At 50.3% G+C, this 27099-nt stretch overlaps 1 protein-coding gene across 5 annotated transcripts in view; it reads left to right on the forward strand.

Annotated features, from left to right (window-relative positions):
• Nucleotides 1-27099, forward strand: part of FAM135B (family with sequence similarity 135 member B) — a 278086-nt gene that overhangs the window by 164266 nt on the left and 86721 nt on the right. For all 5 annotated transcript variants that reach the window (XM_044244899.1, XM_044244898.1, XM_044244901.1 and 2 more), the window contains one exon: nt 20215-20354. In XM_044244899.1, coding sequence (XP_044100834.1) covers nt 20215-20354 — 140 coding nt within the window. The remainder of the gene's footprint in view (nt 1-20214; nt 20355-27099) is intronic.

Consider the following 27099-nt stretch of genomic DNA (forward strand, 5'->3'; position numbering starts at 1 on the left):
TACCTTTACTTTCTCGCCTGCATGTCCCCGACCAGGGCAGGATGGATTCTGAGTCCAGCATACCCCCGTGGCTCCCGAGGAGTTCAGCAATGCTACCTGATGGGGACTCTGCAGTAGGGTTCTGGGGTACCCTGTGGGTGTCTCCCTCCTGAGAAGCAGTGTGGTCTCTTTAAACTTAATTCAAGACTCCAGACACTGTGTAATTTCTTTATCAAGTGCCCAGGCTTCACTTCTGGCCTGACGTGTGTGGCCTCAGACCATCTCAGCTCCCTGCGTGTGCTCCCCCCCTCCCCCCGCACCGGCTGCTACAGCCGATGTCTCACGTCACCAGCTGACTGCTGGGGCTAGTGGTGCCCTGCCACTTGAGCTAATTGGATGTTTCATGATCATTAAATTAAGCGGAGAGAAAAACGCTGGCTGACCCTTAGAGGAGCTCCCAGGATGCTTGAGATGAAACCCGGGTTCCAAAAGCAGGTGTGTGAGCAGAGCTGTTGGGCTGACAGGCTGCAGGTGAGCCCGGTACCGAGGGGGGTCAGTTAAAGTGTACTGGGGATGGCTCTGGAGAATGAGGTGCTCCGGTACCTGCCCTGAGAAGACAAGACAGAGGTCGGACAGTGCTGGGGAGGGTCCAGAGCCCAGGGCGCAAACCTGAGCAGAGCTGAGGAACTTTTTCTTGAATGAGTGAAGGTATGGTTGAGTCATCGCTTGATCGTCCCATTCATCCGCAGGTACATTCTTCAGGGGCTCTGAGGGGAAAGTGCGAAGTAGAAAATGAGAAGAAAACACTCCATCGTCCAAGGCCTATGCTTCCCCTTAGGTGGGGGTTTCATGGTTGTTGCGAACTGATCTCTCCTGATTGTGGAGGCTTGGAGAACAGTGTGCAAGGATCGCCTCCTTCGATAAGTGACGCGCTCAGAGTTGATTGACGGCTGAAAAGGCTCTGATGTCACGGGCTGAGCCGGGAGTGTATTTAAAGGAAGGGAAGGAGGGAGGGTGGGTGGGAGGGAGGAAGGAAGAAAGAAAGAGGTTTTCATTCACAAAGAAACTGGACGTGCGCCCAAGGAGATGAGGATTCAAGCTGACGGTGGCTAATGAGAGGCTTAGCGGGGAGGTGCTGGGATGACCGGCGAGCAGGTGCACGGGGGACTTTTCAGAAAGCATCAGTGGGTCAGGAGGGCCGCTGTTTTAGGTAGACTTCCAGCCTGCAGGGCCACGTGCCACACCAGGAAGGAAACCTGTCTTTGCCGCAGACCCACAGTGGGACGGTCCCTCTTCTGGACTCTGCAGGGTGAAGAATCTTGGACACATCCTGGAAGAGGTTTCCGGGAGACTTGGCCATCTGGAGATTAATTTTCGAAAAATTTCATGTTTTTGTTTGCTTCTGTCACAAAAGTATTTTGATTACCCACGTGGCCCTGGCCTCGTGCCTTCCCAGTACCGGCCCTCCTGGGCCCTCCTGCCTGCCTGGTATCAGCCCCCCACAGCCTGTTTCCCTGCCAAGTTCCAGCCCCAGTGGGTTCTTGCACTGCCCCACAGGCCCTGCTCTCCCTCCTCTGCATGCTTTAACTTGATCTTTCCCCTCCCTGTGGCTTCTCTCTCGTCCATCCCTTTGCTTCCCCCACCTTCCTTTACGCTAGATCCTTCTGGTGTTGTACCAACCTGCAGACTTACCCACCCACCCCGGAACCCCAGACATCGCCAGTGTCACATCTGCAATGACCTCTTTTCTCCCTCTTCCACCCCTGTGCAGTGCAAATTACCACCCGATTATGAGCTCTCCCAGGCTGGGGAGTTTGATGGACAACTTGTTCGTCGCCATGTTCTTCTGCATTACAAAGTAGGCGCTCAGTAACAATGTATTTAATGCTTGCATGAGGGGACTTGATTTGTTTCCCTCAGAGTGCAGGGCCATGGTTGGAGGGAGATTAACGGAGGAATCTGCATCGATTGGTGATCAATGGAATAAAACGATTCCATTCATTTGCTGCCTAAGGAATACAACTATGTTACTCCAATGTTTACATTGTTAATTTTGTTACATCAGCGACCTCCTTGAGCATATTACAAAGAAGGCTAAAGATACCTTTGACTACTATCTAATGGCAAGACCCCACCCCTTCCCGAAGAAAGTGTTGCTGGTTTGTTGGTATATATTCTCACTTTTTTTTTTTTTTTTGCATACTCTACTCAGTGCCAGGTAACACAGAGGTTGGGTTTCCTTACCTTTACAAAATCTGTTTGCAAACACTGTGGGGGCCGTGGTGTGCTGCATTCGGCTTGCATGAGCTCCCAGAGCTGGCTGTGCTCCTCTCTTCCCAGCTTTAGACACTTCTAGGGAGCTTAAAACTGGCCATGGGTGGGACTTGTTGCAGCAGGAAATCCACAAACACCATGAGCCTGGTGTGTTTTGAAAGCCACCTGTTAACCTATGTGCCAGCATGCCACTATTTGGGAGGCTTTTGTAAAAGAAGGTGACTTCACAAACATTTGTGTGCATGCCTGCTTATGCAAAAGTGGGGAGAGCTTCTTTAGGGGAGATGATGGGAAGCCCCAATGCTAAATCAGTCTCAGGGTGCGTGGGTTTAATTTTTTTTTTTTTTTTAACAAGGACAACCGAAACTGCATCTAACCATGCCGGTTTAAACTCCCATCCACAGTGCATGAGACTGGTTCTCCCCATACACCTCGAGGGGTAGCACTGAGTATCGCGTTTTCGTTTGCATTGCCCTGAGGCTGACCCAACTGTTCATGTGGGTATTTGTCCTTTTTATTTCCCTTTCACGTGAATTTCCCATTTATTAGTTTTCTTTCTCTTTCTTTGGGCCATTTGCTCCTTCGTGATGCAGTTTTGCTCCCAGCCTCCAGCCAAACACATCTTTGAGAATGACCCTCAGATCGATCAGCTGGAAAATCTCTTCTCCTGGGCTGTAGCTTGTCCTAGAACTTTGTTTGTAGGTAAATTTTGTCATCAAGAAAGTCCAACCTTTGAAGTCTAACGTACCGAAGTTCTACCTTCTGGCCTGTTCCAGACGAGCTTTCCTAATACACGTTTATGATTTATTCTTCTTAACAGTCGGGGGCTGTAAGGACACTCCCATTTACAGAAGGGGAAACTGAGGCTTGGGGGAGTAGAGGGTGGGATAGGATCTGAGCCTGGGTCTGTTTAGCCTCATTATCACTTTGCCTTTGAGTCAAGGCTCCATGCTGCTCGTGTGGTGGCCCCTTGGAGCCCCTGCCAGCCCCTGCCAGCACTTCCTGCTGACTCTGCCCCCCTATTGGGCATGCATCAGCCATGCAGATGTTGCCTGCTGGGGTCTTCTTGTCCTTCCAGATGGTCCCCTTGGATCAACCTTAAAATAGCACCAGGCTAGGTCTCCTCCCCACGTGCCTCAACTCTGGTCCATAAGCAACGCTTCCTTTCTGTCAACAAATTCCAGATGCTTAAGCTTGTCCTAATACATTAGCATCCATCCTGTTGACCTGCAGAGGCGTGAAATGTGCACTGGCCCTCTGGTTCGTTCCTAGACTGTGGGGATCTGTACCAGGCTCTCCGAGTAGGTGTGCCCTGTCTGGATGAAAGGAGCTGACATGTCTTTTCTCTCCTCCACTGAAGGAGGCACAGATAGAGCCTGACTCCCCAGCAAGGACTCTTGGCAGACCTCTGCACACATGCTCTCTCTAGTATCCTTTCTTCCTTCTCCATCTGCCCCCCTGTGACTCCTCTAACCTATCTGAGGGTCAAGAGCCGTGGTTCTCACCCTTTCCCTCCTCAGCCTTGCTCGGAGTCTGGCCCTTGATGTTTGTTTGAAGATCAGTTATGGCCCCTGTCAAACTTCACTTCTTCTTCTTTTTTTTTTTTTTAATGTGTTCAAATCCTGTTTGTTTATTTATTTATTTATTTATTTATTTACTAAAGACTTTTATTTATTCGACACACACACACAGAGATCACAAGTAGACTGGCAGGCAGAGAGAGAGGAGGAAGCAGGCTCCCCGCTAAGCAGAGAGCCTGATGCGGGGTTTAATCCAAGGACCCTGAGATCATGACCTGAGCTGAAGGCAGAGTCTTTAACCCATTGAGCCATCCAGGCACCCGAAACTTTACTTTTAATAACCCATCAAAATGGTAGTTTCTGTATGCTAACCAACTGGAATTTAAATAAAACCTGTATTTTTATTTATTTATATTTAACGATTTTATGTATTTACTTTTCAGAGAGAGGGGGAGGGCAAGAGTGTGAGCACAAGTGGGGAGCAGCAGGCAGAGAGCAAAGCAGGCTCCCCCCGAGCAGGGACCCTGTTGCAGGACCCGATCCCAGGACCCCGGGATCATGACCTGGGCCGAAGGCAGACACTTAACAACTGAGCCACCCAGTGCCTCTTAAATAAAAACTTAAAAGAATGCAAAAAAAAAAAAAAAAAATCCAAATCTAAAAAAAAAAAAGTAAATTTAAATCATTTTACAATTAATGATGTAAAAATGAGGTCTTTCATTTCATATGTGTTAATTGAATGTCATAATCAGAGATTCATAGTCAAGTATATGAAGAGTTTGCATTAACAAATCTTGTTGCTATTAGGAAAAATGGTTGTTTTCATCTTCAGACCATGAGCGTCCCCCCTCCAAGTTAAGTGTGCTGTATTTCTTTCCATCTTGATTTATGCAGTGTTTAGGACATATAACTGAAGGATTACTCGAGTTTTGGGGGTTTTTCCCCTCAGTATAGTATAAATCCCAGGAGGACAGAAGCCTGTATTCCTTGCTGCTGTGGCTAGAGAGTCAGGGACGTGTCTCCTTGCTTCCGGGCTTCATGCTGAGTCGGTGGATGGACAGTGGATGGAGGGCCGAGAGTGAATGATGAGCTCTAATGTCACTCCAGACCTCAGGGAGAGAGCCCTCCCTCTCATCCCTGTGTCTTTGGGCGCCTCACCTGGTCCCCAGTATTGATTGCTGTGCTTGAAAGCAGTTCTGATCGATATGTTAAAGTTTAAAGCACAATAAAAGTCTTGACTCCTGAAAATGAATGATCTTGTTTATCTTCCGTGAAGTAAATGTACTTCACCTCAGTTTTCTGAAATATGTACCGACCGCGGACCACATTTTTATAGACTGGTACCAATGACACTAATAAATTTCTGTTCATTGCGCAACTGAATATACCAGGCATTGTGCTTGGTATTTTGTAAATATTATAAATCCTGCAAACAATGGAGGAAAGTACCTCTGTTCCTATTTGCAAAGGAGGAGTCAGGATCTCAGCGAGTGTGTAAGTGGGTAGAGTCAAGGACTTGGGTGTTTCTGAGTCTTTGTTGTAGCTGGGTTTTGTTTCCTCAAGTGGGTAACCAGACTTCTCTCTCTTTTTGTCATTTTTTTGTAATGGTCAGGTGAGAAAGAAATTATTATTTTTTTTATTAAAAACGTCAGTGAGTTAATAGCTTTATACTTTTGTCAAAACTAATAAAACATTTTTTAGTTCCACATTTGGCAATTATCTATCAAACAGCTACCAAACCTGCTTTGCAGGCTTTTAGGAGTGTGTGAGCAGAAAGAATTAGCGGGCACTGAAGACTTAGTCTAACACGGGAGGCGGCCATTTTTATGGCCGCTGACAGAGAGGTGCGCAGCATAGTGAGAGCCTGTAATCACGGATTTGATCCCACGAGGGAGATTAGAGAACATTCCTATGGAAAGAGATGACTGAACTGAGGGCAGAAGGGTGAGCAGAAGTCAACTGGGTCCTCAGGGAAGGGAAGTCCCACTGTGGGTGGAGGGAACAGCATGGGCGCAGCTGATGTGATGACAAGGAGGGACCGGCCGGCCCGTGTGGCTGCAGAGCACTGGGCAGAGCAGCGGGGGGAGAGACAAGGACAGAGAGAGAGGTGGGGAAGACTTTGAGGACTCTGTGAGAAGTTGCTTCCTTTTACCCTAAGAGGTATGGGAAGATTCTGAAGGCTTTTGATCAGGAGAACAGCTTGGTCCTATCTGCATGTTGGAAACATTCTTCTCTGGAGACGTGGTAGGGAGTCAGTCCTTCTGACGGGCAGGTGGAGAAGAAGGAAGTCCCTTGGTGGTCCAGGTGAGGGGCAGGCAGGACCTTGGCAAATCCAACGGGGGCTGTGATGGAGCGAAGCGGGAGCATTTGCTGGGGGATTACACTTGGGAAGGGAAGGAGAATGTATAGGCATGGCTCTCTGATTTCTGGTTCCCACAGACCGGATCATAGAACACCTTACTAAAATAAGGAATCTTGGAAGAGAAACCAGCTTTTTCCCTATTTTTTTTTCTTTTTTGTTCTAGTGGTAATATGGAAAAGTTACATTTTTTTAAAAAGATTTTATTTTTAAGTAATCTCTACACCCATTGTGGGGCTCAAACTCACAATCCCGAGATCAAGAGTCATGTGCTCCAACCGAGCCAACCAGGCACCCTGGAAATTTTAAACAGGCTTAATGTGTGCTGCCTCTAAAAATCCAAGCAGACAGTTTCAGGAAGTCAACTAAAGGTACAGGTCCTGAACTTAGAAGAAAAGTCTGGGTTAGGGACATAAATTTCTTTGAGTGTCCATGTGTCACATTCCATTTTATGTACTGGACTTAGAATGCAAACAGGCAAACTTACTGCTCTCCTAGGGTTTCCCTTCCGGTTGGAGGGAAAGACCGTCGATAAGCCTCCGGTGGTATTGCCTTTTGGAGCAAAATAACCCCCTGAAAGGGAGGTAGGAAGCGCCGAGGGGAGCGTAGGCATCTCTGACTTTCAGAGACGTGACTCTGACACAGAGACAGAGAGGAGCTACCAGAGTCACGAATGAAACTAGTGGAGCTTGATTCCCAGAGGCCGAGGGAAGAGCGTATTTCCGGGAGAAGGAGTTGGCCACCATGGCAGGAGCCTGCTGGGGACTGAGCCTGACGCAGGCTCACACTTTCCATAAAACCTGAGCCGCGTGTAGGGTGCTCCCTTCATGGGGATAAGGGGCCAGAATGCAGGTGGGTTTTTATTTGTTTGTTTTTTGTTTTATTTTATTTTGTTTTAATTTAATTTATTTTTTAGTGTTCCAAGAGTCATCGTTTATGCACCACACCCTGTGCTCCATGCAATATGCACCGTCCTTAATACCCACCACCAGGTTCCATAACCCTCAGATTGTTTCTCGGAGTCCACAGTCTCTCATGCTTCATCTCCCCCTCCAATTTCCCTCAACTCACTTTTCCTTTCCTTCTCCTCATGTGCTCCATGTTATTCCTTATGCTCCACAAATAAGTGAAACCATATGATAATTGACTCTCTCTGCTTGACTTATTTCACTCAGCATAAGCTCCTCTAGTCCCATCCATGTTGATACCAAAAGTTGGGTATCCATCCTTTCTGATGGAGGCATCATACTCCATTGTGTATATGGACCACATCTTCTTTACCTATTTGTCTGTTGAAGGGCATCTTGGCTCTTTCCACAGTTTGGCGACCGTGGCCATTGCTGCTATGAACATTAGGGTACAGGGGACCCTTCTTTTCAGTAAGTCTGTATCCTTGGGGTAAATACCCAGTAGTATAATTGCAGGGTCATAGGGAAGCTCTATTTTTAATTTCTTAAAGAACCTCCATACTGTTTCCCAAAGTGGTTGCACCAACTTGCATTCCCACCAACAGTGTAAGAGGGTTCTCCTTTCTCCACATTCTCCCCAACACTTCTGTTTTTGTGGGGAGGAGGGAGGTTGGGAGTGTGAGTGGGGTAGTGAAGAACAATGGGCACCAGCAGACATCTGTTGGCTGAGCTCATTGCCCCAGGAAGGAGGGAGATAGGGTAGTGGCTGGAGGGGCTTGGAGTTTTGACTTCTGAATGTATTTTGTTTCTAATGAGAGAAAACTGACTGTACTTAGAAGCCATTGAGAAGGAACTAGTTTAGAGAAGCTGAGTATGTAAATTAAGAAGAGAAGATAATTGAAATGGTCATTAAAAGTTTACTTTTTCTCTGAACCTATGCCAGACGCCATGGCTGCGGAGATGAGCCACAGCATTGCTGAGCCCCAAGAAACTCCCCCAGATGTGCAGACCAGCAATGCCAACATGCTGGGTGGTCCTGAGGAGTGTGGAGCTGGGTGCATGGCAGCCCAGCATTGGGTGGGGCTGACTGCCCAGGGCGTCCAGCTGTCCCCCTGTCCCCAGACCCCGACAACTTAGACTCGACCACGGGTAGTGACCATGGTGCATAAGCAGCAAGTTTGCAGGATTGCCTCCATGCCAAGGTGGAGATGTGAAGACAAATGAACGTGACTTAGCAGGCCATCTGGTGATTGAATCTAAAGCTGCACTAATTGATTCTGAGGACGTAGGCCTAGGCGTGCACTGATATTGGAGCTGATACTGGAGTCAACTGGCTAAGCGTTGGCTGACACCCAGGCAGGTGCTGCTGTGACTTTCAGGTGCTGGTTATAGAAATTTCTCAGACACAAAGGCATTGAGAGATCCTTGGCGAGGGTCCTTCAGTGCCCCAGTGAGCATCGGGGTAGGGCAGGGAGGGGCAGAGGAAGGGCCCTGGACTGGGATGCTGGATTCTGGGTTTCAATGCTTGTTCTGCCCCTGGTCTGGATTCTCCATCTTCCTAAGCCTCCTGGTTCCCGTCTGTGAAATGGGTTTATTGAACTATGTGATTTTCTTTTAGCTATCAGCCCCCATATTGAATGAGTGGATTCTCAGACTTAGAATAGCAGCTCATAGATGAAAAGGGAAAAACTACCTTCCGTAGTAAGGGCCAGGGTAATCACAGTCCCCAGGATAAACTTACCCTTATTATGCTAGACTCTTACTGTGCATTTAGTTTATTCAAATACTCACCTGGTCACTGGGTCACTGGGTCACTGGGAAGGCCCAAATGACCGGTCTATTGCCTATGCCTTCACATCGCTTATAGAGGGTGAGGAAGCTGGCCGTATGTGGGTGGGGTAGGGTGTTCCAAGATGAGTAAGCAGCAGGTGGACCATACGGGGCACAACAGTGGTGTGAGGACAAAGCGCTTCTTATTACTACCCCAGTCCTTGTCTTATCTATCAGAATGGCCCTTTGGAAGAAGAGGGCCTCCTGATTAAATTAGATATGAAGAACATTAGGCTTAAGAGAGCACGTAATTTACAAATGAATGGACCGTCTGAACTTGAATACAGATCAGATTTGGGAACCTGTCTTCTTGTAACTACACTCAATGGGAACATCTCCAGAAAGAGGTGACATTTGAGAGGTCATTGAGACACAGGCAGGATTTTGAGATGAAAATGAGGCTTTCGATTCGTGAAAAAATATTAACTGTGTGCCGTCTATGCCAAGCGCCTTGCTAGACACCAAGAGCACAGCGGGGAGCAGCGCACTGTGCAGGCATGGGGAAGCCGTCAGTCTCGGTACAGAACACCGCCAGCTGTGCCTCTGCACCACGGGCGTCCTCCACAAGCTGGGGCAAAATGTGCCGGGGACAGGGCAGGGGGCAGCTATCCCTGCTGGGCTTCGGGGGGAGAACTTCCGAAGAAGGGACAAAAATAATAAGCCTCGATGGATGAAAAGTGGAAAGCTAAGTGGGGGAAAATGTCCGAGGGAGAAGAGTATTCAAAAAATACTTCTGGGGTGCCTGGGTGGCTCAGTGTGCTAAGCGTCCAACTCTCAATTTAGGCTCAGGTTGGACTCAAGGTTGTGAGATCGAGCCCTGTGTCACGGTCTTTGTTCAACATAGAGTCTGGTTGAGATTCTTTCCCTCCCTTTCCCTCAGCCCCTTGCCCTGCTCACACTGTCTCAATACAACAATAAAACCTTTAAATATATATAAAAATATAATATATATTATTGTACTATAAATACATTATTGTTATATAATATATAAATACATGGTAATATAATAAACAATATTATATGTAAGTATATAAATATATATATTATATGTTTTTATATAAACGCATATACTTATAGATTACCCCCTCGGGGCAAGCACTGTGCGAAGCAGGTCCGATCAGGAACAACTCGTATCTGGCACGGGGGAAGTCCCCATGAGCTGACAGCTCCTGACCAAAAAACCAGAATTAAGAACGTGATTGGAGCACTGAACAGTGATGCTCGCTGTGCCCCCCGCCATGGCCCAGCAGCCTAAAGAATCTCTCGAGTGTTCCTCACACCTTCTCAACAGAACTGTATGATTGACTGACATACTGTATTGATCATCTATGATAGGTTCGAAGTGCAGGATCCAACAGGTGAGTCCACGGAGGAAATCATAACCTTTAGTCAAGGAAACAATGATGATGGTCTTTGTTAAGAAGAGGGGCTGTCTGGAGTCCAGTCCTGCACGGGCCCTGGATTCTCAATACGTTTGATGAGCAGGGTGTGTGTGTGTGTGTGTGTGTGTGTGTGTGTGTGTGTGTGCATGCATGTGTTTGTGCGTGTGAGGGGGGAGCAGTGGCTCGAAGGACAGACCTTCTGAACGCTAAGCAGGCTTGAAGAGTAAATGTATGGGGTCCAGAGGTGAGGACGCTCACTCAAGCCGTGGCCGTCAGAGGAGGCTTGCTCACAGCGAGAGCATTTGAAATCGGTCACAGGGATGGAAAGGGCTCAGCTCTGGCCTCCGGCCCTTGGGCTCCTAATTCCCTGAAGTGTCGGTGCCAGCTAAACAGGAGGCTGCTGTCTACACTCTCACTGTGCCCGACACTGGTCTGGCTGTGGGCAGGAGCTGGTGGGGCAAGTGCAGATGAAGGAGCCCAGGGCCTGGTCAGGGCATGTCCCGGGAGCCCTTCTGTCCAGCACCTGCTGCGTGTGGAGTTGAAGGTCAATTCCCGGGCTCGGCGGGGGCCAGGTCTGAGTCAGGATGACCCCTCGTGATCCAGATCACCAGCTGGGCTGGGACGCTGAGGCAGGCAGGCCAGCAGGAGAGCCTGGGGTCCTGGAGAGACGGAGGAGGGCTGAGTTGGAGAGGGAGCACTGGGCCTGGGGTCATTCCCAAGTTCGCACTCAGACCGACTGCATTTCTGTGGCATTTGGCACCGATATCCAGCAGCAGGAGAAGGAGCTCCGGGAGGGAAGGGGATACGCAGGAGCATCCGTGTCCCGGAGGACCAGCGCAGACCACTCTGGGCCGGCCCGGGGTCTGGGGGAGGAGGTGAGGGACGAAGGCACAGGCCTCCGCGAGAATGGCTGGGCTGGCCTGCACATGCTGTGAAGGTGCCTGGTTCGCTGGAGTCAGGAGTGGCCTTCCGCCAGGGCTCCTGGTGTGCACAGCCGTCATTGTAGCCCCTGCCCCAAACTTTCTGGGCACCCCACCCCCTTGGCTCCTTGACCTGGCCCCTCCCCCAGGTCCTCACATTCCCTCCAGTCCTTAAATCAAGAGGGTACACCCTGCGCAGCAGAGGGCTGGCAGGATCCCGCACATCACTCCTCTTGGCATGGATTCCGATGGGCGGGCACCTGCGCTCACGGACTCAGAATATCCGGCCCCCTCACCCGGTTACAGACACGGCCCAGGTGTGTGCCCTAATGAGCAGGATGGAGGAGTCCAGTGGGGGAAAGTGAGGTAGCAGAGGGCAGGGTCCAGGCAAGAATGTCCTGTGAGGGGAAAGAGCTCCACTGATTCATGGCTCAGGCTGGGGCAGGGTTGGGGCAGCCCTTGGAGGCAGGAGGGGGCTGAGGCTGCTGATCTTACCGGACTGGTCAGTCGTAGCTCAGCCCCGGGCAGCCGAGCTGACTCTCCCTCTGGAGGGACCCTCCATCCCTGTGGAAGGAGAGGGCAGAGTGGTCACCTGCTCTCAGCGACTCAGCGCTGACCCTGGGAGGTGGGGTCCCTGCTCTTGTGGCAAGTCATACCTGCCTCCTGCGTGCTGTGGCTTCCCATTAAGGCCAAGGTCACTGTGGGCTGGGCAGTGGTTCTGTCCTCCTGGGAACATATTGGGGCCCATCACTGGACGTGGGCATGGTCACGGCAGCTCCCACAAATATCCCGATTAGCTCCAATTGTGGCCGTTCTTCGTTCTCCTTGGGAAGCATATGGCTGGGGCAGATGGCTCAGAAAAGTCTGAATCACATAAACAGGGCTCTTTGCCTCCCATTTGCTGTCTCCTGATGACTTACGAACAGAGGGTTTCAGGATTCTAAGACGGGGCCTTACTCCCTTCTCAGAAAACCCCACATTGTGCCTTTCAGGCGAACTTAGCACCTGCTGCTCGCAGGGGACATGAATCGGTGGGGGGGCCGGGCCATCGTGAGGTGCAGCAGGAAACAGCCAGCCTCGGGAGCGAGCCGCTGGAGCTGAGGATCAGCCTGCTTCCACAAATGTTTATGAAATGCCGCTGCCAAAGTCTTAGGGATTGGGTCACTGGGAGCTTTGGGCAGCCATGCATTCTATAAATATTTGCGGGGCCGGAACACCTCACGCAGAGCTGGCTCTGTGCTCCGCCCTCACCTCGATGCAGCATCCGCACCGATCACGGAGGACGCGGGTTTGATTCTGAGTGCCATGAGGGGTGATGGTGCCCGGCTTGTGTTTTATATTAACAGACCCAAGCGTGGTAATAGTAGGAGCGTGTTCAATATTGAGAGAAAATCCTAAAACGACAGAGAAAGGATTAGATTCATCAGAACCACGTTTTGAATGTGAATTTGCAGGATTCCAGATGACAGGCTAAGGGGGTGAGGGGGACGAATCAAAGGGAACCAGGAAGCGTGGTACTGCTATGGGTAAGAGCAGGGGGAGAGGCACATCCAGGAAACAAAAGCAGAGGTTCTGTCTTGGGCATGTAAGTTCAGTTTAGGTTGTGTATCCGACATCGAAGGAGTAATGTCTCGGGGCCGAGGGACCGTGCACGGCGACGCAGGACAGAGATGGGGCTAGTGTCACACAGCTGAGAGCTCTCGGCGTCCGAGTGGTGCATACAGTGTTGGGGTGGCTAGGGCCCCTTGGGGATAGAGAAGAGCCTGTAAAGGAGGAAAGGCATGGGTTCAAGACCCTGATGGGGGTCTGCAGTGCAGAGATGGGGGAGGTGCAGGAGGAGACACGCCATGGGATCGAGGCAGAAGCAAGGTGGCCAGCAGTAAAAACCATAGTTATTGTTATTGTTATTTTTCCCTCAGAACTGAGTTTGGGGCGTTAAAATTCACCCCAAATCTCTCAGTGAGAAAAAGGAGATTCTCCGTATTCCTCCATCCTTGCAAGCCATGCCCCTGCCCCGGTCCAAGCCTGCTCTCTCCCCAGAGCTGGGGGCACTTGAAGATCCCCCTTGAGCTTCCCCTGAGAGTTTTACTAGCAACTGGTAGAATTCTGTTGTGAGTCCTTTCTACAGTCACATCTGCGACTCACCGCTGTCCACGTAGCCACACCTGCAAGATATTACCCCTCCCCGCCCCCTCCCCTCCCCCATGCTGGGTGCCCTCAAGGGTCCTCTTGTTCAATCCCTGCAGCCCTGGAACAGGAGTTCTCTCTCATCCCCCGTTCACAGGGTAGGAAACTGAAGCTCACACACGGGGAAGTTCCTTGTTTGTAGGAACACAGTGGGCAGATAGCAGAGCCCAGGGCAAACACATGGCGTTTCACTCAAATCCATTTCTTGTCCTTGCAAAGGCAGGAGGCTGTGTACTGGGCTCGGCCATAGTTGGCTGGTGGTTAGGACAGATCTGTGGGAAGCTGGCTGGGTCCCTGGAGTCTGTTAGAGGTGACGTGCTGGCTTTTTACATTTGAGATTACATAGCCCTGCCTGTGATTGGCTAACAGTGTTACCAAGTGCTGGTCTTACCAGGCTCCCTCTAATAGGTAGGTCGCCATGGTTATAATTAAGTAATTAAGCCTGCTCCGAGTGGATGGGAGAAAGCTCACTGCTGAATTGCAGTGGCAGCCCTTGTTCATTTCCAGTAGGTTAAATGATGGTTTTTGTTTGTTTGTTTGTTTTTGCCTTCTTTGGTTTAGTTTCTGTAAACATGAATTTCGGCCAGGCCTTGGTATCTGCTGCATAACTTGATTCTTTGTACGGAGTCGGCTAGGAGTCCCATATCTTGGGTGCAGGAGCTATTGCTGGCATTCAGAAACTTCTGATCGCACCCCCCTTCCCCCTGCCCCTGCACTCATTAGTAATGACACCACGGATGGCTTCTGCGCATATCTGAGTGACTATAGTATGCACAGCCCAACCCTCCGTCATCCTAGGGTATCACTTCTGCAAAACACAAGGGATGGAGTGATGTGAGTCCGGTGAGGATAGAACGTAGTTGGGAAATGTTGAACTAAATGTTGGAGAACATTCTTTGCCATTGCTGTAGCATCACCAGGGACTGGTGTTATGTCCACCATATGGACATATGGCCCGTGAGTGATAACCAAACTTAGGAATGAAATGATGCAACAAAAGCTCATGATTCAGAGTCCCTGATGTACCGTTTACTGAATTTGATGCTGAAGATGCAACTTAACCTGTGGTCATCGGCTTTCTCTTGAGTCAAATGAAGCCTCTCACACCCAAGGTCAAGTGAGAGGAGGGGTAGAGGCTAGCCAGAGCTCAAGCCAGTCCCAGGCTAGCGTCTCTGGAGCAATTTGCAATGCGTGAGCAATTCTGTATTTATTATAGTTTATGGAGAAGTGATGTTTCCAAACCATGTAGTTAATAAATAACAACGTCTGGGCTCAAACCCAGTTTGTTGTACGTAACTCGGAGCTCAGTTCAGATTGGTTAAATAGGCCATCTAAGATGTTGTAAGTAATGCAGTGTGTCTGGAGAGATGAGAAATGCTTTCAGACAGGAGAGGTCCAAGGAAGTGAACAAAGGGGTTGCCCATGTCCTGTCCTGTCCATGCCCATCCAAGGACAGATGCGCAAGTTGGATGCACCCCAAAAGGGACTCTGATTGTCCATTTCTGAATTCCACTGTCTTGCATAGGACCTGACACATAGCCGGTGATTAATAAGAATTTAATGACTACGTGAACATGTTTTATAGCAAAAGCCACAAAAAACATATTAATCTGGGATTATGGGTAAGGCATAAACTTGTATCCTTTTTTATTAAAGCAAATTATTCAATATTCCATAGGCATCTCATATTTTAAGTAGAAAACCTGGGAAACCTTTTTATCTTTTTAAACGGCAACACAAATGCCAGCTGCAACATAGCATTTTATTGAGGTTGGCAATATGATGTATTCAAACGCTGAAGGCACACGTACGTCCGCATCTCTCCAGATATCCACAGCAGTGCTTTTGTATCTAAGTGCCCTGTTAGCCAAAATGCTAACCCACTAATCCGCTTCCCCCGTCTCGCACTGGCTGAGGAGCTGCGGGTTACTCGGTGACACGCGATCCTGTTTCGAAAGCCAGGCTGGGAGGACCTGGGGCCGATCCGTCTCTTGCTACTGGGGCTTCCCTTGGGATACGGGTGCTCTGCTGAAGGGTCCTTTCGAGTTCCAGGAATTCTGTAGCCTCAGCGGTGAGCCCCTTGCTGGTCCAGCCATCTGCATAAGGCTTGGGGGCCCTGCCTCAGGACTTCCAATGGTCACTTTTTGGGTGACATTTACACGCTCAGCCATGGCTATTCAAAGCACAACCTTTGTGCTGAATTAGATGGATGCACAGAACTTTCTAGCTCACAATGGAACCAAACCAGCCCTTCTACTCATGAACCATTGGGCCATTGTGAACAGCCGGAGTCATCATCCTTGAGCCCAGCTTTCCTCAAGTCACCTTTAGTCCCCGGAAACAGTAGTGCCTTATCCATACGGTACGTTAATACGTCTTTGGTTGGGTGACGTCTGCACATGCAGTGCGGCTCCCCACTTGCAAATTCCCGAGTCATCAGGGCCTTGGCTGTTGGCTCCCAGGGGTTACACCTTCCCTGTGTGGATTGTTTGACTTGTACTCTTGTCACAAGCATTTCCAAGGGGTGTAGCAGCTTGGGTGGCATCAAAGAAGGACACGTCATCCCTCTCTAGCTTCGCAGTAAGTGTTCCCTGGTCCTACCAGCCAGAACACACTGAAGGGATGCAGTAAGTCACTCTGGTCATTCTCTCGAGAAACGGTGCACATCTGCTTCAAGGTGTTTTTCTTTTCTGCTTATTCTTTGAAACGGTTAGGAAAAAAAAAAAAGTGTGGCTTCAAGGTGACTTTCTGTGCTGCCTAGAAATAGCCTGAGAACCACCTGGCATCAAGAATGATGATCACCTTCGTCTTATTAGGAAATCTGCTCTGGTTGGGAGTATTTGACAGTTAAACATTCTCTTCTCATCTCATCTGAGGTTCAGATTCATTGTGGAATTTAGGCAGGGGAGGACCCTTGCCTTCTGTAAGCTAAAATTTAACGGGTTGCCCAAGGCCATATAGTAAGAAAGTATGGGTTGGGGGGCAAATTGAGAAAGGAAGTTTGCCTTACTGAAGGAGGGCCTGTTTTATTTTTTTAAAAGGTTTTATTTATTTATTTAACATAGAAAGGGTGGGAGAGAGCACACAAGCAAGGGGGGAAAGAAGAGGGAAAATCAGGCTCCCTGCTGAGCAGAGAGCTGGACTTGGGGCTCCATCCCAGGAGCTCATGACCTGAGCCAAAGGCAGACGCTTAACTAACTGAGCCACCCAGGCGCCCCCGCCCCGCACTAAAGATTTTATTTATTAGAGAGCGAGCGAGCAAGAGAGAAAGGAGGTCCTGGCCTTGAGTGGTTCTTAGTCTGACTTGGCTTTTCCACTCCTGTGAGCTCGGATATACTGGAGGGCCCTCACATTGGAATACAGCTTCAGCCTGAAGAAATTCAGCGATAGCTTCTCAGCATCTTCTTCGGTCAACAGTCCACATCTCACCCAGCTGATTCCAGGCCTGGAGGGTTGGAAGGAGTCTCCCCAGAGTTTTCAGTGTTGAGCACAAACCTGGTTCTCCAGGGAGCCCCTCTGTGCCGGCAGAGCCATGGCCATGATCTTGGAATCGGAGTGGAGTCAATGCCCACAGGAGTGCTGCAGGCTCGCACTCCAGGGCAGCGCTTCCATCGCAGGTGAACAGCACCTACACTGTGTAGTCTGCACTCACAGAGGCCTCTGGGGCTGGGATGGGGGCGTGGCGACCGGCAGAGGGAAGGTCGTCCTCCGGGTTGTAGACATTTAGAGATAATGTAGATACGCAGATTGTTGGTACCGCTCATTTATGTGGGGTGTGTGTGTGTGTGTGTGTGTGTGTGAACTCAGCAGAACCTAAAAGTCTTTTTACTCTTGCCTTCTGGCCTGGAATTCCTGTTAAGCTTCTTGAAACTCACTCGTGGATTGGCGGGAGCTGTAGAAGAATCCCCCTGCCTCTGTCCTAGTATCCTCCTCCTACCCCCTCCTCTCTTTTCCTCCCCATTCCTTTTTCTTCCTTCCCCCAACTTCTTGCCACTACTTCATTTGCTCTTAAATTTCCAGCTGCCCTTTCACAGACTTACGCATGGTACCAACCCTGAGACCCACAGAAGCAGATAGATATTTGGGGAGACTCGACTCTCTCCTTTCTGATTGGGCCCCATGAGTGGAACTCCAGTTACCAAATAAGTAAAAGCATTCTAAAGAGACCTGTGGCTCTTGACCCCACAACAAAGAAAGGGCAGCATCCTGGATGTCCCCAAGGTCTCCTAGCGTGGAGAGAACATGCACGTTCCTCATCTCTGGGTGTCCAGCGCCGGACCCACGCAAGGACGGTGAGCCAGAATAAGTGCCCTAAGGAGCGCTCCATGAAATGAGCTGAAGAGCCGGTCCTAGAAATCCAGGAAGAGGACTTGCCAAGGAAAAGAAAGCCCCATTTCCTTCAGGATGTCAGGAAGAGGGAGCCAAGATAATGGGTGAGGGATCCGCGCGCGCATCGTCACGGTTCAGGGAAGATTCCCTGTGGGGATGAAGGAGGCAGGCATCGTCTCTGTGATGCCCACAGCTCTGGAGGGTGTCCGTGATCAGCGAGCCTGCCCTTGTAAGAAGACCACTGCTCTATGCCCTACACACTAGTGAGAAGAAAACGACACAGGAAGTCCCATAGGGCATGAGAAATGCCTCATGCGGGGCCTCACAGGGGCACTTTGGGATTTGGCGATCTGTGAAATCGTGGAGTCCTGTGGTCTAGTTTGTCAGTCTTCTCAAAGTCAGAGGAGTCTAATCTGCCGTAGAAATACGGCCAGTGAGCGGCGCCTGGGTGGCTCATCGGTTGAGCATCCGACTCGATGTTGGCTCAGGTCGTGATCTCGGGGTCATAAGATCGAACCCCACGTCAGGCTCTGTGGTCAGTGGCGAATGTGCTTGAGATTCTCTCTCTTTCTTTGCTCCTTCTCCTGCTCCCGTGTGTCCGGGCTCTCTCTCTCTCTCTCTCTCATCTAAAATAAATTTTTAAAATCTTAAAAAAGAAAATGTGGCCAGTGGAACTGTATTCAACAGAAAATGCTCAGACCTTTTCCTAAGCACAAAGAGTCATCCCACCCCATATTGTACACTCCGTATGTGCCTGGTCTTAGGAGCTTGATTTATTTTATGCTTTTAATGTCGGTACGGATCCCAGGAGGTCGGAGTGGATATGCCCATTTTTCACGCGGAAAGCTGTGATTACAAGGGGTGATGTCACTTGCCCAAAAGGGCCGGTGATTGAGCTGTTTTGCTGGCTGTCCCTCCTGGTACGAGACGGCTCAGTGCTTCTCTGACCTTCAGAGTCGTTACCCCCTCCGTCCTCGGCCACGGTGTCTGACTGGCCGATAGATCCACTAGGCCTTGACAGTGACAGAGAAAGGGCTGGTGCAGCAAATAAAAACAGAAAGGCATTTGCACACAAGGATCACTTCTACTTAAAAGCCACATCAATTTGAATCCAGCAGGTCTAAATAGGTCTGCATTAGCCTGGCGATTCTCTTTCCTTCTTGACGAAGTGCCAATTAGAGCAGACACATCTGAGCAGCCTTGGTAATGACCTGGGGCTTCACATGTTTTTCTTCCCTCTGCTGAAGCTACAAGGCAGGTGTTAGCTTGGTGTCACTCTGCACTGGGGGCTGAGAGCGACCCTTTGTTCCTGTCTCCCCAGGATTCTTCAAGGCATCTGAGGACAATGCACAAGACACTTGAGCTGTTTTTCTTTGCTGTGCAACCGCACTGATTTTTCCTGTTATTTTCTGGGCTTTCTTTGCAAACATGTCATCTCTTTCTGTAGTGATTTATAGAGGATCAACCTTTTTGCTAGGAGATGGGTACATTTTGTTCCTTCACCTGGGATCTCTTGGTTGTTAAATAGATAGACGTGAGGATAAATTCTCACGATGCCTCATCACATACAAATACCAAGACTCCTGCCTCTTTTCCGTTGAGCCTTGGTTCTCTTCATCTGTAGCAAAATCTTCCCTAGCAATTTCCTGGAAGGATTAAGAAAATGTAACGTGCATGAACTCATGTTGGAAGCTGCAAAGTACCACACGGCTGGCCATTTTATGAATGGCCTTATAATCGTTGCCTTATATTGTAGAAACATTAGCATTATTTATGTGAGAATTTTTTTTTATATTTTCCCTAGCATGCGGTTTATGTGTTAAGTGGTTCTGAGAAATTCACCTGTTTGCTTTCCATAACTCTGGTCAGCAGATGCAGACAAGTCTCTGGTCCTCATGAGACAGACGCGTCTCTCTGAAGTTGAACTCAGCGTGCAGACAGGGTTTAGGGATTAGGGTATACTTGGAAAGCTTTGGAAGACAGAAGAGTTGAACAAGGCCCTTTAAAGACCTGATGTCTAGTACCATTAAAATTCACTTAACCTGAAACTCAAGACACAGTGTTCTCCACATCATACATGTCATGTGAACAACATTTTCAGGAAAGAGATTCTGAGGGCACAAGGAGGTCCTTGGAGAAGGATAAGAAGTTTTTGTCTTTATTTCTCTGTTCTTCGCTTCCTCCCTGATTACAGGAGCGGAGGATTGTGGAAAGCCTCACAGAGGAGGGGACATGGGAGCGGGTGAGAGATTGGGTGGGCCCTGATTTCCAAACAAGGAGCACTGCGCAACAAGATCAGATCATGTGGTCTGTAAGGGATCAGTAAGGTTCTTCTGAGAGCACAGGCTAGTTCCCGCAAGAGCAGTCTTTATAGGGTGCGATGCCATTCTTCTGTGGTTTTCATGTTTGGACACCACGATGTGTTTGGGGGCCGTTACCGTCCTTGAGCTGGGCTGACATTGGAGGAGGCCGCAGGTGTGGGATGGACCTGGAGCTCACGGGCTCTTACTCCTTCTTGTCTTGCAGACAGCAGCAGCCTGCACTCAGCCTACGCCCATGAGAACGCCGTGCACAGCAGGGTCTTTCAGATCTTGTACAGGAACGAAGAGGTCTCCATAAATGACGCCGTCCTCTTCCGGGCTCATCTGCTCTTAGATGGAGAAAGGGTAAGTCATGTGATCTGCCGCCAGCCACAAGGGCTTTGGATCCATTGCTGGCTAAACGGGAAGTGAAGGAGAAGCCGTAGATCAGCTCTGGAGTCCGACAGGATTCATGACTTTAGAGAACTCATGCACTTACTCATTTATGCTTTTTGTACTTTTTCTTTTATCCATATGCTTCCTCCTGCCACGTTCCGAGCAGTTTCCATCAGCTCCCTGACTGACGCTTTTGTTCATTCTTCATGTGCCCGTTTGTTTGTTGGTTCTGGGGCTCCGGCAAGGAGTCAGTCGGCAGACACCCACTGGGTCTCTGCATTGTGTGGGGCTCTGTGTTGGGCCCTTGGCTGGGGGACAAAGCGGCAGGAAAGGGGGCAAGGACTCTACCCTCGAGGGACTGGACACAGGGCCAGAGAGCAGTGCCCTGGTGGGTGAGGTGCACAAGGCTGGCTGAGCGTTCAAACAAACAAAGGGCCCCCAGGATGGAGAGATGAGCCCTGTGGGGGGCATCGATGGTCCCGGCAAGGAGCTGGCTTCGAGACTCACAAACACAGAGTCCCTCGGAGGGAGGGAAGCAGAAAGGGCACCCCGTGCAGAGGGAGTGGGCAGCATGAGAAAAAGCCCATAGACCTCAGGGATCTCATCCTGCTGGGAGGAAACTTGATCAAAAATTCTCTATTCCTCAGATTAACGTATTTTGAAGAAATATCTGAAGTCTGAGCCATTGCACCCACTTGCCCAGTTCCACCTCCACTCCCCTTCCCCACAGCCCGGCGGCTCACTTTTTGCTAGAAGACCTTGAATGACGTGGAAGTCCCTTCCCATTTTAGGAAAGTTGGATTAGAGGCATGTCCCCCACTTACATTCCCTAAGTGGTGTGTGGAATGAGCCCTCCTGGCCAGGTGACATCTCCCTCCTCCCCGTGGTTTTCTGTCCACGTCTTTCATGGTCTAGGTGGTGACCAGGTCCTGTTATGTGGCCGGAGATGAAACACCGTCCCTCGTTCTTCATTCCTTTATCATCTCTCTGTCCCTTAGAGACAGACTCAGTACTGACGAGCACCTGTTAGGGACTAAAGCTAGAATAAGAAAATATCCCTGGTGTCTTGGGGCTTGTCTTTTTTTTTTTTTTTTTTTTAAAGATTTTATTTATTTATTTGAGAGAGAGACAGTGAGAAAGAGCATGAGCGAGGAGAAGGTCAGAGAGTGAAGCAGACTCCCCATGGAGCTGGGAGCCTGATGTGGGACTCGATCCTGGGACTCCAGGATCACGCCCTGAGCCGAAGGCAGTTGTCCAACCAAGTGCGCCACCCAGGCGTCCCTTGGGGCTTGTCTTTTACTGTTCGATGAGCACGTTACAGTGAAATGAAGTAAGCCGTGTGCCGCCCTGTCCCTGAGCCTCGCAGTGCCCGCTGCTCGGCTTCCTCGTCTGTAAGGAGCACCCACAAGGGCCTGAGATTGGGAGTTGGCACCCCCGTTGGAGGGCCTGTGGGGCTACCGCTGGACCAGCGTGGAAGAGAGAGCTTGGCAGGGCGACTCTGCAAGGCTTCTGCTTCCTGATCACCCGGAGCTCCTGCTCCTACACAACCACCTTCACACGAGATGACGCGTATTCCCCGGAGGACAAGGGACAGGCAGGAGACGTCAGCCCTGAGTGAGATCCCAGTGCCGAGGAGCTGGGCAGGCTAGGTGCTCGGGGAGATGGCATCCCTGGGGGAGGGCACAGCAAGGACAAAGGCCCTGAGGTGGGAATGAGGTTGATGTGTCCCAGCAAAAGCAGTAAAGCCAAGGTGGCGTGCACCGTGAGTGGAGAGAAGGAGCAGGAGGTGAAGCTGGAGAGGTGGTTGGGGCCAGACTTAGTGCCGCCGGCGCGTGGGAGGGAAGACGGGGCTTATCCTTGCTGGTGGGGAGCCACTGATTTGGTCTGAGAGGTGGAAGGGCGCGGTGTTTCTCTTAGACTCTGCCCCTCACCCCCTCCCAGTCTGTGAGCTTCTCAGGGCTGCGGTCTCCTCTCTGTCTCTGCAACTCTGGGGCCTGCCATCGGACTCGGTTGGAGACAGCCAGCAGGCGTGAGCAGATGACTTGGTGAATGAACAGATTCAATTCGGAATCCCTCCTTTTAGGGCCTTTGGAGCCCCCTTCTCTCCAAGCAGAAACCGGTATGTCCAGGGCCTGTTAGCCTTCGGTTACCCTGAGCCTCGTCTCCCTTGTGCCATCACAGTGACCTTGAACGCTTTGTCTGTAACTGACATCTCGGAGACCCAAAGCAGCTCCCGTGAGCTGGGCCCACTGTCCCCTGACGGCTGGTGCCCTGCCCCCACTTTCCCCGCCCACTTTGGACCCCGGAGCCGACTGCCTGCATCGCCCCGGAGAATCCTTACCTTCTGGTCTGTTTGGGCTCAGCTTGTGAGAGGCCTGGCGGTGACTGGAGGGAAGGTGGGAAAGTGGGCTCCTTCCACGGGCTCCTTCCACGCTGGGTCCGAGAGGGCTGCTCGTCCTGTGTGCGGGACCCCGGCCTGTGACAGCCAGAGGTACCCGTCTCTTTCCACCTCCGCATTCAGCGACGTCCCGTTCAGCTGGAAATCGGTTGTGGTGGAAATATTTGTACCAGAGAAATCGACAATGCTGCCAATCAGGGTTTTTCATTTTCCTTCTGAGACCCGGTTGTTAAAGGTTTAGCCAAGGCCTCAGCTCAGGACAGGGGGCTCACTCCATGTAGCTTTCTCCCCAGTTCCGACAACCGCTCCCTCTGAATGTGTCTGCTGGCCTGGGGCAATCCGGTTGTCCTGCAGTGACCAGCCCTGACGCCCCGGCTCTCGTCTGTGGCTTCCATACACCGTCCCCACCCCCTTGTGAGTCAGCACTTTCCTGAACTGCACATAGTCTTCATTTTGAGAGCGTCCTCTGCTTCCTTCCTGCCCAGGTTAGGAAGAGACCGCAGAGGTTATTTTGAGCGTCAAGGTCTCCAGACGAGTCTGTGCGTCCACACGTGTCTCAGCCAGATTCTCCCAAGAGAACACCGGTTTGCCTCTCGTGGACCATCGTCATTTGCCATGTTGACCTCCGAGCCCTTCTGGGCAGCAGCTATGTTGGGAGGCTGGGTTTGGACATCGCTCGGGTGTGTTCGTCGTCTGTCATCTGAATTTAAGACGTGCTCCCACCCTGGAGTTTGTAGCCTTTCTCCACGTCTAAGTTCAGCTCATGTGAGGTTGTAACAAGCCTCGGTTTTGAGGTTGAATAGGGAGTCCTTGTGACGATGCACATTGCTTCCTTCCTCTACCGAGTCATGCATCTCCATAAGCCAGTAATTTGCTGCAGCCTTGGGGTACTCCAGACAGCGGCAAACAATGCCACCCAAGTCAGGGACAGTTGAAGTTAGGTAGGTAGGTCCATAAACACTGTGTATTGAGCATGGAGGCATTAGGTCTTTTTCAGTGACTACCTGGGTTTGACAATCAAAACACTGCCTGTAGCCACTTGTCCAGAGCTCGTGTTCCCGCATGCACATAGCCCGTCACGGTGGACAGCGGATACTCATCTGACGGCTACCCGTCAAGCATACGGTCGCCCATGCTATGGAAAATGGAGACACGAAGATTGTGTCTGCACTGTGAGGGCATGGGTCAGTGCAAGACGCGGCCATGGCCAGAAGCCACCCCAGCCTAAGGCTTAGGATAGGTTGTTTCCACGACAGTAGCAAACAGTGAGTGTCAAAGTAGGATGGCTGTTTATTCGCACACGCTCTGGTGATCACTCCGGGAACTTGGGGAGGCTGACAAGTGCATAGAATAGTAAAAGAGGGAGAACAACACCAACAGCAGAGTTAGCCAGAGTAGAGGAAAAACATGATAAGGGGGCGGAAAAGCTTGGAAGCCCGGGATGAATGTCATAGACCAAAGTACAACAACATGGTGCTGGGCATTGCTAATAGCAGCTGCACAGTCAGCACTGAGCTTCCCAGCAGCCCAGGCAAGGAAGGCTGTTCTCAACAGCAAGATGCTTGGTGCCCTGAGGAGGAGGAGCAGATTATGCCAAAAAGTCTTTCTCAGTAAGTTTGCATTTTTATAGGATTAAAAAAGGAAAGCATCTCTCGAAGTGGGACCCCTCCTCGTAACCACACCACAGAAACCTGGCATGCTTGTTCACAATGCAGATTCTTGAGCCCGTCCCAGACCTAGTGAGCCAGGCAGATAGAGTTGATTCAGACTTGTGAATCTTTAAGGGATGCATGGAAATTCCACTGGAGGCCGTGAAGGGCTTTCAAGACCACGGGTAGCATACTGAGGCAGGGAGAAGCAGTGAGGTGGACGGCAGATCTGGGGAAGAAACATAATTTCCGGTGGGGTAGGAGGCGGCACAGGTACAAGGCTGGACAGGAGCGCTGAAGACTCAACACACAGCACCGGCCTCGCGGACCACCATGGATAACCTGTTCTGAGGCTCCCTCAGGAGTCAGGAGGAGGAGAGCTAGGATTGGAAATAGAGAAAGTGGGGTCCAATTCTCCAGAGCATGGGGGCAGAGCTCTGGTCCATGCATGCTGGAAGGCACCACAGCAAAGGCAGCCATGGTGGGGATGGGTGGAGAGAGGAAGCTGTGTTTCAGCAGAGCGCAGCCCATAGACCTGGACTCAGGTTAAGCATAAGGGACGTGGCACATCCTGTAGTCAAGGAAGGTTGATGGGCATTGACTCTATTTTGGCCAGAAAATGGGCTTGGGGTCCATGGAAAGTCCAGGGTAGTTAGAAGAAGACCCGTTTCCTTTTGGGGAGTGGTTGGAATTCAGGTTGAGTCATGATAACACCCCCAGGATCTTAACATAAGTACCGCCTTGCATTTCTAAGATGTGTGTTGTGTGGCGTGTGCTGAGTGTTTTGCTTGGGAGAGCTCACCGAATCATCACTACAGTCCTGTGAAGTGTCTTACAGATGAGGATACAGAGATGCAGAGAAAGTTAGTAGCTGGAGCGAAATCATGCCGCTAGGAAGTGGTAGAGGTGGGATTTGAACCCAGGCAGCCTGACCAGGACATCTGTGTTTACGAGCAGTATGCAGGCCTGCGTGTGGAGTCGGTGGAGCAGGGGGGGTCCTGGGAGGGCGGGGTCAGTCCCCCAGGAATTCAGAAATAACAATAACTAGTATTTGTTGAGCATGGTCTTTGTTTGTACACTTTCAGTCCTCTTGGTGCATTTTCTTAGTCACACGACAGCAGTGCTGTCTAAGAATAAAGGTCATATTTACCCTCATCTTCCAGATGAGAAAACCAAGTTAGAGAGGTTCATTGGCCCCGGGTAGAGCCAAGAATGGCATCCAGGTAGACTGACTTCCACTGTTACCGACCTTCCCACCGGGCTGTGCTGTGGCTCAGGAGAGACACTGACGATGGAGGAGAAGATGCGAGAGTCACATTACGAGGGGCGTCAAAACCAGCCGGGGAGAGAACGCATAACCCAACAACTCAGATGGGACCGTGCAAAAAGGCCAAAGAAGCAGATGAGCCCTTGACCGAATCTGGGCCGTGGGCCTCACTCACCAGTTGGCCTTGGGAGAGCTGAATCGGGAGCTCGCTACTATACTGACCCTCAAGGTCCTTATTTGGGAACGGAGACAGTATTTCTGAATTCACGGTTTTGTCCACGTTGAATAAGATACAATGGACAGTGGAGCTCCCAGGAGCCCCTCTACAAATACTAGCTTCTGTGACTATGTCCAGAGCTACACCACATGGCTTGCTGGTGCTAGACATTACTCTGAAAGGGAGGTGATGTCTTTAACCACGTAGGGCAGAGCGATGGAAGGGCACACGAACAAGTGTTGGTGCATGTGTGCGTGTGCAAATGTGTGCATGTGTGTAACCTTCTCCACGTGCCCATGCATGAGTGTGTGTGTTTGGAGGGAGGGGAGGGCAGCCAACAGCCAAGGGCGAATTCGGTGGTTAACTTCATTCTGGAGCCTCCTGGAATTAAATTATTGAGACATCAGTAAAGTCGTGGCCAGGCTCAATCTAGCCACAGCTCATCCTGGCCCGGGATTCCTCTCCTGGTTCCAGAGGATTTGCAGCAAGTTTAAAACTGGAGCTCACAGTGAATTGTTGCTAGCCAGCATGCTCAGGAGGTGGTTGGGCGGCCTTCCTTTGCCAATCTCACTTCCTAGGAACGGGTGGCAAGAGGCTCCGTTGCTTGGGTTGTGTGTACGAAGCAGGGTTTGCGATTATGCAAAACAAAGCTAGAAGCGGAAGTTATTCATAGCACTTGGATCCAGCAAAATGTTAACTTTTAAAAGCTTTTTTTGGAACAAATTTTAAAACCCTGGGGACCTAAAGATAAATTCCATCCATATGTCTCTGCTGAGCTATGCTTAACCAGGAACGTGTTTCCAGAGATGCCTTTGGGTAAGAGATTTCCACCCCTGTGGGATGAGGACATTTGCAAAGAAACAAAACCCAAAAGGAGTGGGGGTGGAGAAGAGCTTTATTTATTCCTCAGGATACATGAATACTTTCTATGTGGCAGGCTCTGTTCCAGGAGCTGGGGATCCAGAATGAATTAAGACTACTCTCTCTCTTAATGGTAACTGATTAACAGGACATGAGGCAAGAAAATGGCCGGGGGTGGGGGTTGGCCACAGGCCAGTTGGGGACTGTCCGTGAATGCGGGGAGCCTGATCCAAACCGGGCTTCTAGATGGCAGCCCTGTGCTGCCAGATCCAGGGGATTTTTTTTTTTTTAATAGAAGCTGGAGACTTGTGATAGAAATGTGA

The sequence above is a fragment of the Neovison vison genome, chromosome 4 (assembly GCF_020171115.1).
Source record: "Neovison vison isolate M4711 chromosome 4, ASM_NN_V1, whole genome shotgun sequence".
Classification (NCBI taxonomy): domain Eukaryota; kingdom Metazoa; phylum Chordata; class Mammalia; order Carnivora; family Mustelidae; genus Neogale; species Neogale vison.